Below are 12,143 nucleotides of genomic sequence, written 5' to 3'. Positions count from 1 at the left end.
GAGTATTGGCACCTAATAATTGCTCTCCTTTGTGTTCTCTTCTTGAATTGTATTCTGAGAATTTTAGCAATGCAAACCCAGATGATTTTTTTTAAAATGCATTTTTCAATAAATGCAATAAGTCTAATCTAATTTCTCTCTCTTGGGCATCACATGGTTTTCACAGTTTGAAAATCACATCTTTTCTGGTTTGTCTTTTCAGTGTAAAGCCCTTGCCAATGGAGCAGATGCAGTCACACTTGAGAGGGAAGGGAACAGAACTGTGTTCTCCCCCATGACTGCATTGCATGGTGCACTGGGGACTGCAGCCCCTCCCATCCTTTCTACAAAATGCACTCCTCCAGAGCATGAAGGGCAAGCCAGAATGGCTAGGCAGGATCAAACCAGCAGTTGTTTTTATTCTCTTTCTGGTTGAACACTAGATGAACAAGAATAAGAGGAGGGTCTTAAGAGGTGTGTAAATATGCGTATCTGCATTCTTATATTTTAAAATAACTTGCCAAGCAAATAAGTATGCCTGAGCCTGGGAAGTTTGAGTTGGCTTCTAGTCCTGAATCCTGTTATATACAATACTTAGCATTATGCCTAAACAATTAATACTATAGGGCTTGACAGAGGAAAAGAATTGGAAAGGTGGTATCTCCAGAAAGCAGCATTTGCTGCTGTTCTTAGGCTTCTTTTTCAAATGGGACATTCATTCACATTGCCTAGAGCTTGTGCTCAGTGATAGGCCTGAGACATCTGTTCCTCGTCCTGCTTTGTTTTAGCTTCTGCAGGTTTTTTTTGTTGGCAAAGAGATGGCTTATGAGAAAAAAAAGATTGTTTCAAGAAGGCTGGTGGTAATGATTTGTTGCTTTTAGGGGCTATGCCAAATCCAGACATATTAGAATAAAAATAATTGCCCATGGAGACAGGCTTTTAAACAGTGTCCATTTAAATGCAAACAACAAAAAAGCAGCAATCCTTTAATATCAAAGAAGATTCCTTCCTTTTATTTCACCAAAGGCTTTGTAACTGGTGCGTCACAGCTCTAGATCATCACAGGGGTAGGTCACCTGTCCAGCAGATGCTGTAAGAAATTGGTTGCTTTGAAAGGAGTTCAAGTCCTGCTGTGTATCTGATTAGCAGTGACATACTTTGTCCATTTTGATTTCATGCAGAATGTTATTTCCAGATAAGGGCTGTCACTTGGCAAATCGATTAGAATGAATCATTCTAAATACTGGTAAGATTTTTTTACAGATGCTGGACCAGTCAAAAGAAAACAGCCTAACGTTTGTATCTCATCCTCTGCAGCTGCAGGCTTTGATTGCATAGGTAGCCTGAGAGCCACTGACTTATTTTGCTCACCATCAGTTGAGGATAATTTTGATAGAAGCAAATCCAACTGTGTTAAAAATCAGTAATTCAGCGCTGCTTCTTCAGCATTAACAATTTTGGCTTCTATAACTCTCTACCTTTTCTAAGCCAGAGAAAGAAACTGAAAGTTATCCACTATGTGATAAACAGGTGTTTTTGTCTTTTCTCTTTGTCTTTTGCTGGATCTGGGAGGGATAATGGGGAAGGGTCACTTGATGCATCACTGTGCCTTAAACCAGTGTGTAGCAGTGCATCATGGTCACTGGTACACAGAGGATACGGGACAGGTGGACCTTTGGTCTCACTTTTCCAGCTGTCCTTATGCAGTAGAGGTTGAGACTGTTGTGGACAGATGAACACAGGAGATTATCTGCCCCGTTTGCCACCATAGGGGTATCTGTGCAGGCACAATATTTGTCTCTAATGTAACTAATGTGGCATGGAATGTTTTAGTCGTAGGAAGAACGAATCACATAAGCTATTTCTAAAGGGAATTTGGCACATAGCGCTCATCGATTTTATGTCTTTAAAGTTTGAGGCTTAACGGTGGGCATGGAGCTGTGTGTTGATTTATCTTTTTTTCAGAAGGTGAGCATTTTGAAGTGTTGTAACATCTGCTTATCTCGAGATTCAAAGCCACAACAAAAGAAGAACATCTGTGTACTGAAGCTAGATGAAAATCTTGGAGCACTTCTTCATTGTCATGTTATGTCTATTATCCTGTAAACATTCTACTGTATGGCAGCACAATTTGTGTGTGTCACTTCTGAACTCTGGGGTACGTTCATGTTTTTCTGGAACGGATTCAGGAAAGGAGTTGTAATTTTTCTGACCCACAGACAATGATGAAGTAATAGTAAGAATTTGAGTAGAACACAATTCACCCTTGCAAGGTTTGAACAAATAAGGCCAGAGTGACTGTACGGCAGGGAGGCAAAAAAATCATACTTTTGCTGAAGCTGATTCAAATCCAGGAGCTCATTTCTGTTCTTCCCTAATTTTTATCCTAAGTCTCAGTACCAAAATTTATAGGTAGATACTGTGATGAATAGGGCTGTATCAGTTTTAAAATGCTGTGAATCATCTAAGCATAAGAGACAGCTGGAATAATTCCATCTGCAAGCTGTAGTCAGTAGATTTGATACTGCCTACCACAATCATTTTTGAAGGCAATTATAAAGGCTGCTAGAACCACCCCAGTTAAGCTGCTTCTCTAATTGCTTCTCTGTTCCTAAAATGTCCTTTTCAGGACTGTTTCTCTACAAGCAAGCTGGTTGTAGTCTTGAAACAGTCAGACTGTGCTTATCACCATTAGCCTCATAGCCAATTTGGTCCATCGATGGTCACAGTAGTAATGATGCTGCAACTACATTCTTTTGCATAAATGTTTTTGTTCTATCCTTTATCTTCCATTAGTCAGCCAACTTGGACTCAGCTCACACAATCTGTTTCAAGACAAAACAAGTAATCACTGTTTGGCTTTAGCATCAGTGTGGTATATCATGTTCTAATTTTATTATTCTGTCCCAGATCTTGTTGCTAAATACAGCAATATCTGGGAATTACACTCCTGTGATCAGCTATAATAAAATTGCAGATACAACATACTTATTCAGATGTTGTGTAGTCCATCTTGGATAGGACAAAATAAGCAAAATTTTAGGAACTTTATTTGAAGCACTACGGGACAACTTACTGAACGGTTCATATACTGTGTTATGGGCGAGTTAGCTTAAAGAAAATACACTTTAACAGCTGCTAGATGATTTGCTAGATGATTTTTTATTTTTTTTTTTAATAAACTGGGAAGGAAGTCTTTCCCTTCAAGAGTCTGGGGCTTAGATTAGCTCTTAATGTTGTTTGCTTGTTAGAACCAGAGAGGAATCTTTCCATTTCTCTCCACAGCTCTTTTTGGGGACAGGACTTGAAAATAACTTGACTGTAGCTACTACACTAGTTCTCCTTTTCACATGGTTGTCTTGGAGTCTTAAACATTTAATTGTACCCAGAATCTCCAGTGAAGGAGTGCAGATCCCTCTTCCTGAAGCACTGAGGGACAGAAATGACCTAGTGGCCTGGCAGCTGTCAGATGCTTTCTAGGATCGTAATGCTTTCAGGAGGTTGCCAGATGCCATTGTATGTTATAATCTGAGGCAAATGTAAGTCTACCCAACTGCTTAGAGTTCTTCCAAGAAAAGCTGAGGGGTCCTGTCCTTTCCCTAAGAGAAGGCAGCAGGGAGGCTTCTGGAATGTACCAGAAAGAGAGGTTTGGTTCCAGGGCATTTGAAGGACTGTGGGACTTCTTGGAACAGGAAGAAGGCTTGCTTTACCCCATGCTATTCGTTCACTTCTGTTTGCCCTATGCAAAGTGGAAGCGATGGCTTTGCTTGGCTGGTGACAAAAGTGCAGTGAAATGGCTGGCCACTTGGTGGAGGAAGGAGACCTTCAAATACCATGGCAACATGCTGGCGTTAGAGAGGCCGTCCCTGGAAATACCTGCTCAGCACTTGGAAACATGAGTTTGATTTTATGACTTCATAGTGGAAATAGTGAACTGGTACAGAGGAATATTTAATTTTAGCAATAACTTCATGAGAACAGATATTTTGGTCTTTGTGAGCACAACCCTAATTACAACAAGGCTTTATAGTCACAAATACCAGCTACGTTAGCCTGCTTTAACCAGAATGTACCATTCAATATTGTGATTTGTACTTAGGCGTGCTCCTTTTCAAATGGTGTATTCCCTGCCTATCCTTAAAACTTTTTGATCAATGTCTCTGAGGGTAGTATGTGTGTTGTAAGAAGAAACAAATACAGTATTGGTGTGTTTGCTGAGGTAAGTGCCGTTAGCTGCCTAGCTAGGCTCATCTAGCAGAGTTATGTACATACCTAATTCATAATGTGGTAAGAGTGCTGCTGAAATCGAGCAAGAGCTTTCATGCTATGTAAAATTAAACCCTAAAGCTTTTACAAGGTGAGGTCCTTTGGCAACTAGAAAAGTTCCAAGGAAGAGCCTTGCTTGTTGAAACACTTCCCCCAAATTTGTAAGTTGTTTGTTGTTGTTGTTTAACTTTTTAGACTAGAAAAAAAGATTAGAGAAAATGGCAGTAAAAAAAAAATCAAGTGTCTTGCTTCTGTGCCATACCTAATTAAGCTAGACTGAGTAAACACTAGTACCTCTTAAGTAATATTTTTAAGTTTTCAGGCAGGGCAAGAGTATTAATAAGCTAGTTCTTGCTGCTTGTTACCTGTTCTTTGTGACACTTACAATCAAAGAGAATATCCTGCTGATGAAACACATCTGTTACAGTGCTAATCAGAGCTACAGTAGTCAATGGGAAACAGAATTTGATTCAAAATACAGTAAGACTATGAGAAGCCAAACATTCAGTGAGGGTTACGTTATGTATACTATAAAGAGAAATTGTGCTGTGAAGCTGTTCTGAGAGGCTGGGCCTCAAGATGTTGCTATTATACGCTGGAACACAACCAGAATTGTAGATGAGGTCATCAGCCTTGGGCAATGCAGTCCTTAGCTGCTGTTTCTGACACCAGATTACAATTGCTGTGTAAGTGGAAGTGACATTGATGGAAAAGCAGCTGATTGTAAAGAAATCCTGCAAATGGCAGCCATGGCCTGTGGTATTCAATGAAATGTTTCCTCTTGAACTGTTTATTCTTAACAGGCAAATATGGCAGCACCACCACTAGCCCTATTTGAAGTTCAGAAAACTAAATTTGCAGCATGTAAAATATTTATTCCTCATAGCACGTAAGTTAAATGAAGAAGTTACCAAACATCTCTGATTAAACAAGTATTTTGATCTAACAGTAAGGACAAACAGCCCACTGGTACTAGCAGATATGTTTTACCTAGAACTGGAGAAGCAGAGATCAGCAAGGAGTAATGCCAGCTACATCCACTGGCAATAAAAACTGACCTCCTCCTTGATTCAGCCTTACAAACTGTACCTTGCCAGTGCAGTTGCCCACCAAGTGTGTGGCACATGTTCAGCTCAGTGTCCTGACTTTAGCACACTTAGGGCACCCCCAGCTTTCCGATCCTGGACCTTTACTGACAGCATCTTGCATCTCCGTTCTCCCTGTGTTCAGTGCTGTCAAATCGTCTTCCAGCTGTCAGATCTTTGCATATTCAGCTGTCTACAATGACAGCTTCTACAGCCTCTTCAGCTCTCCTATCAGCATGATTCCTGGCGCTCCAAGCTGTCTGTAGCAGTTCTCAGACTTCAGCACTAACTCCCCAAACTGTAGTGTCTATACCTGGTGTGGTTTTTTTCTCTTCCCACCCCACCCCCTCTTACAAATTAATGCAAGAATGACACAGATTTTAATGCTGCCAGTTTTGGTGTAAATCCATGTTGCCACATAGTTTGTGTATCTAGACCAAGGTCCTTCTTCCTCCAGCAGAAGATAAAGGAGAAACAGTGGAAATTAACTGGATTTAACAAGACAGAGTGTGACCCCTCTGAGGTGTGGGAGTTCCTCCTCTGGTCATGGCAAACAGGAATAAGTATTCCTTTTTTTTTTTTTTTTTTCACAATACTTAGTGTGACTCCAGTTCCTTGTCGGAGATGGTACGGCTGCCCACCTGCACACAGAGGTGAGTCAGATGGTGCAAGGAGGCACTGTGAGGCAATGTCAGCAAACAAGGTGGGACAATGACACAGATGTGCTCTGAAGCTTTGAAGAGGCTGAACTCCACTTCAGAGCAGTTAGACTAACGTTAGCTGATTCCACGTAGGTGTGCTTTCCACCACTCTGAGGGGTACCAGCTCACAGATTTTTTAATACTTTGAATAGGTGCCTGAGGGGTGTGCTGAGCTCAATCCCCACATAACCTGAAGATGAGTTCAGGGGTCCTGAGATAAAAGCTAAACGTCCATACATCTTAAGAATACTGCTCTAACTAGACAACTTCAGAGAAGTTTGCTGATCAAATATTTTGCTTCCCTTTTTCAGTTCTCCTCACCTCTCTTCATAAATTCTTTGCTTCCCAAGGGTCATATCTGATCTCTGCACTTTGATTTATTTTTTTTCCAGTCTGGAAAGACCCTTTTGTACATCAGTAAGGGAACAGGAGAACTCTTCTGTATTTGTTGTAAAACTAAAGGAAGATCAAAGTCGCAGAGGCTCTGGAACCAGCACCTTATCTCCGTGTCAGAGAGTGTGGGAGCTGTATTGCTAGTGTCACTGTGTTGTTGATTGACAGCTGACTTGCAGCCTTCAGGGCTGTCAAGTCAGCCTCTTCCAAACCCTGAATTTGCACATAAAAGGGATGAGACTCGATCAAAGAAACAAAACTTCCTGAGGAGAACACTCCTATTGGTTTCTAGAAAAGCGGTTAATTTGGCTAGTGTGCTCTAATCACAGGCTTTTCTGGGTTCCTAAGGGCTGTATGGACCTCACTTACTGCAAGGAGCAAATGAATGGGTACTGTCTCAGTTCAAAACCTGCTGCACTTTCATGGTCATTTTAGATGGACAGCTTTATCAATCACCTACAGAACGTCACTCAGTGATGGATAGTCACTTGTGCTCAGCAACCATAGCAGGAAAGAAGTCCTGGCAGAGGCAGTAAGCTACCTGAGCCTGACTCAGCCAGTGCTCCTTCCTCCCCAAGATGCTGCCCCGTCATTCCTGGTCTGTGGCACAATGCAGGAACCAGAAACATTCCTGGTCTTCCCTTGGGCAGCTCATGGCTGTGAGCTGAAAAAGCAGACCAAAAATCTCTGAGAAAGAAAAGGGAGTGGGCAGAGAGATCAAATTAAAATCTAGACACGGAGCACATCAGTTGCAGAAGTCTTTAATGAGGAATCCTGCAAAGGCAGGGACATCCCTTTATTACTAGCTGCGTCCCATGGCAGCGTGGGAGCAGTGTCCTAAGGCAAACCCAGCCACGAGGAGTGTCCGCCTGGCTCCGCGTGGGCATCCGAGTGCAATGGAGCACGGGACGCTCCGCTCGTCCTCCTGTTCCTTGGCCGCCCCTTGGCTCTCTGCACGCTGCTCTGCTGCTCCAGCCTGTGCCTCTTCACACCTGGATTAATGGCTTTTTCCCAGGAGAAATTGTAGTGCGACTGGTGTTTTATTGACCGTGGTGGGGAGGAGGACTGAGGTCTGGGATTGCGAATGAGCCTGACAGCCCGGAGCGGAACGCAGGGTGCGGGGACTGATGTCCCCCGCTGCTGCAGGGGAGCGCGCCCTCCTCATCCTGCCTCCCTCGCTCCCCCTGCCCCATTCCCTCCTCCCCGTGGCGGTTCTCCTTCCCGGGGAAACTCCCCACGGCTGCTGCCCTCGCACCGTCCCCGTCTCCCACCGCGGCTACCGGCCCCTCGCGCGCCGCTTCCCGCCCGGCGCCGGCGGCGCCTCTCGCCGCACCGCGGCGCCCCCTGGCGGCGGCCCCGCCCCGCCGAGCGCGGTTCCCACCGCCGCCTCCCTCTCCCTCCCCATCCTCCGGCTCTGCCCTATTGTTCTCCCTTCCCTCGCTCCCTCCCTCCGCTCTCCTCCATCCCTCCCTCCTCCTCCTCCTCGCCGTCCCCCCCGCCCCGCTCCCCGGCGCTGATGTCACGCACCCACTGAAGGCGCGGGCGATCATGGCTGCTGCGGCCGCGGCCGTGCCGCCGGCCTCCAGCTAATGCCCGCGATGGAGCCGGCGAGCCTGCTGCGGTTCCTGCGGAAGCTCAAGGAGGTTTTCGACGTGTGCGATGAGGATGCGGACGGCTTCATCCGGGTGGAGCACTTCGTCGCCCTGGGGCTGCAGTTCGGCCAAGGGGATGAGGTGAGTGGGGCGACCCCCGGTCCCACCCGGCCCGGCCCGCTGCCCCGGTTCTCGGCAGCCGCGCAGCTTTCACCTGCTGCTCCCGCTGTTCCTGGACCACCCAGACCCCCCAGGCACCCACCTTCCCTCATCGCGGTCCGGCTTCCCCCCGCCCGTCAGGCAGCCCCCAACTCCGCCCCTAAGGATGGCCCAAAACCTCTCCCCTCGCCCCTCGGGGGGTCCCAGATTCTCCCCCAGCGGCCTGGAGCCCCCATCCCTCAGGGCCACCCAGTCGCCTTTCCCCTTTCCCGCAGAGTCCTCCCCAAAGACAGCCCAGATCCCTCCTTCTCTCAGGGGGTCCTGGAGCCTCCTCCTTCCCTTAGGGCGACCCAGCCCCCCCGGGCTGACCTGTCCCCCCGTCCCAGTGCTGGGGGTGCTGGGAGGTGGCTGTGCCTTTCGGGGAGGTGTGTTTATTCTGGTGACATGGGTTTTCTCCACCCTGGCTGAGCTGCGTCCTCCCCGGGGTACCAGGCTCTGTGGGCACTGGGATCAGAGCCCCGGGCTGAGGGGCTGCCCGGGGGCAGGTGAGGTGCAGCAGGGTCTGAACAGTCGGGGACCACCAGCCCGGGTGCACCCGACAACCGCCAGGCGATCTGTTGGAAGTGAGGACCCCATCCAGCCCTCCAGTGACACAGCGTAAATCTGGAGTCGCGCCACTGGTCTCAGTGGAGCGGTTACGTCAGTGGGACCACTGGAAATCCATGACATCGGTGTAAATGAGAGTGGGATTCAGGCCGGTATCTGTGAGGGTAATGACATGCATCTGGTTGGAAACAGTTCCCTTAAGTGATTGAATCAAGGGCTGCAGCTCCAGTGAAATTAACCAGCAAGAAACACTCCCCTTTCCTTAGGAGAACTCTCAGGATCGGGACTAGGGTAGAACTCAGAAAACCAGTATCAGGCAACCTTTTAAAGTACAATAAAACAAATTAATGTGAGGAGCCAGTAAAACGGCAGTGTATTAAGGGATGCCAAAGAGGCAGCAAAACCAGAGTGAATTCTCAGTAACTGTTGGAGCAAATTACTTATTTTTGGCTTACCTCTGGTAATGAAACACAGCTTGTGAGTGAAATTAGAAGACCAGGAGACAGAAGGCTTATGGCTTGCAGATAGTCATAGGTCTGTTAAACATTTTCTTAATGAGAAGCTGAAGTTTCTTGTTTTAACCAGCAAAATAAGAGAAATGAGTAATAGTAGAGCACTTTATTGATTTCTGGTTTTGTCTCCTGGTAAGTTGTATCATTTTATTGAAACTAAAAGAAGTATTTTAAAATCCTTACTGCCAGATACACAGCATCAGAATTGCTTTTTGTGCTACTGCATTTCTTTGGAGGCAGATCTGTGATGCTGTCTTGCAGCAGTGAGGAAGACTGGTCAAATTCCACTGGCTGTTTTGCAGCAGGATGGCATTGATCATAACAATCCTTTTTGGTCTTGGAAATCTCTAAGGTGGTGAGAGGGGAGCAGGTTCTGTAAGATGCGAAGGAAGACTCAGGTGGTGATCTCATAAGCTTAGAGTGAATTGGAGTATATTAGTTGGAAAATATTTAAATGGAATGGAAAGGAAGAGATAACTGGAAATCTCAACAAAGGCAGCAGTAGAAAAGTACTAGTGCTAGTAGTATCTAGGTTTCAGGATGGGCTGGCTTACTGGGCAGGCACAAGAGAGATTACCACTGATGAGAAATGCATCCTTTGTATTTTGTTCGGTTGTAACTGTCAGTGTTTGAAAACGATAATTGCAAAACTGGGACAGAGAAGTCTTATCTGTGTATCTATCAAGGTTATAACATAACTTGTTCCAGTTTGCTTTTCTGGGTCTGTTGTAGTCATTGGCTAGCAGTCCTTTGACTTCAAAGGAACATGTGTCAGCTGAGTAAATGGGATTTGTAAATCACCAAAAGAGGCTTTCTAGGGAAAAACAATCAATTTTCCAAGTGCAGATTTACTGTAGAACAACCACTGTAGGTGAGCTAGTCTGGTTTTAAGTCTTGTTAAAAATGAACTTTATGTGTGATGAATCGTAGTTGATGTTTGGAGACTGTGAGAATCTACTCTCCTATATAGCACAGTGCTTTCAACCTTGCGTCTGCAGGAACCTCATAAGCTCTGTGTGGAAATGCAGCTCATGAAATTAAACTGATTAGACACTGCTAGAGAGCAGTTCCCTTTAACACATTAGAATGTATTTATTATCATTGAAAATTAATTATACATTTGTACATGCCACATTTCTTGGGACTGATCCACCTCAGCTGCTTTTACATTCAAAAGAAATCTTTCCATTGGCATCAGTGAAAGATTGATTTGCCCTCATGTGTAAGTTGTTTGCTCCTTCTATTTACATAATTCTTCTGGCCACAGGAAGGATCCTGTTTTGTAGCATTGTGGCCTGAATAATTCTGACTCTTACCAACAGTAGCCTTGGGTCACGTTTATGAAACAAGAGAGTATCTGCCCCTTCAGTTTTGCCAAGGTGATACACAGAGCTTTCCACCTCCTTGGAGCCACCACTCTCCAAAGTTTGGAGTCTACAAATTCTTAATACTAACTTCAGTAGGGCTCATGGCTTGCACTGTGTAGGGCACTTAGCCTTTTCTGGTTTTCTTTCCATTTCCTTTTTCTTTCTTCTTTGTGTGTGTTTGTTTGTGTGCATATGCGTGTAGTCAACATGCTGAAATTTATCATTCCTGAAAGATAACAACTCTCTGAAAACTGCCCCAAGGCAAAATGTTGCAGCAAGGCAGCAGTTTTCTGTTCAAGCAAAGCAGCCCTTACCTGCACAGTCAAAATAATAAACTTTAACATTTCTGATTAGCTTTTTTACTGTTTTATTTTTTAGTGGGCTTTTGAGGCCTCTGCTTCTGATAGCATGATGCATTTTTTTCTTCTTTAAGACCACGCCATCACTACAGTACCTCATCCCATTGCCTTTCCCATGCACACTGAAATCCTCCTCTTGCCACGCGGTCGTTGAGAGTCTGCTGCAGCAGAATAGCGATTGCCGCAGAGCAGCTGTTTCGGTAAGGTGTTTTGGCCGTGGAAGCACTTCTAGCAAGTTTGCTTGCAAACTTTTGCTTTGCCCTGCAAAGCAATGTGGTTCAACTAGAAGAAGAAATGGCTTTGCCATGTTAATTTAGCAGAGCCAGGAACAGCATCATGTCTCCAAATTCCTCTGTGGTGCCTGAATTAACAGCAGACCAGGCTATTGGGCACTGCTTGCCTGTACAAATAGTTGTGGAACTTACACTTTTAAGCAGTTTGGCAATCTGACTGTAGGCATTTAACTGAGTTGTCTAAATTAATCTTCCTCCATGGTCATTGGTGAGCAATTGAACACTCAGAGGGTGTAACAGGACCCAAGGATGAAATAAATCTTTTGGAGGTTCTTCTTTATCTCCGCTGACAACAGAAACTCCTAGCTGAGACTCTGATTCAGTGCTCAAAAATAGCAGGCTTGGGCCTTGCTTTCCTGTTGAATGGTCTGTTTGCCGGTTGTGGAGAAATCTGAAGGAAGACGTGAAGGGCTGTTTCCAAAACGGCTTGACTGGATGGCGTGTACTCCCTAGCTGAAGAAACACTTCACGTAACATTGAAAAATGCCAAGAGTCGCTCGCCATCTGCTTCTCTTTCACTGGGAAGATAGTTGCAATAGCAGCCGAGTGTCTAGGAGCATTGTGAGTGACATGTTCAGCAAGCCCCAGTTCTGGCAGTGGATTGTGTGAATGTGTGTTTCAGGATAGTGCCAGTTGATGTTTCATTATGCCAGGTTCTATTTAAACTCTACACTCAGTTTTCAGCAAGAAGTGAAACATGCTGAACATGTTGACAACTTCTTTTTGGGATGCGTAGTCAACTTTTGGAGATGTGCAAACCATACAGGTGCTTCGACAGTTATCTTCGTTGTGGTAAGATCAAAGATCAACAGATGCTCCTCAACTTGAAGC

General features: G+C 45.1%; 1 protein-coding gene across 1 annotated transcript in view; it reads left to right on the top strand.

The window, feature by feature from the left end:
- The first annotated feature begins 8,013 nt into the window (after window positions 1-8,013).
- The window catches only part of RAB11FIP4 (RAB11 family interacting protein 4), a 119,049-nt gene continuing 114,919 nt past the window's right edge, over window positions 8,014-12,143 (top strand). The window contains exon 1 of the mRNA XM_086624012.1: window positions 8,014-8,157. Within this exon, the coding sequence (XP_086480138.1) occupies window positions 8,014-8,157 (144 nt within the window). The remainder of the gene's footprint in view (window positions 8,158-12,143) is intronic.

This window comes from Tauraco erythrolophus, chromosome 20, assembly GCF_009769465.1.
Source record: "Tauraco erythrolophus isolate bTauEry1 chromosome 20, bTauEry1.pri, whole genome shotgun sequence".
NCBI classification, from domain to species: Eukaryota; Metazoa; Chordata; class Aves; order Musophagiformes; family Musophagidae; genus Tauraco; species Tauraco erythrolophus.
Note: the sequence above shows the minus strand (reverse complement) of the source record. Positions and strands in the feature narration are given on the sequence as shown.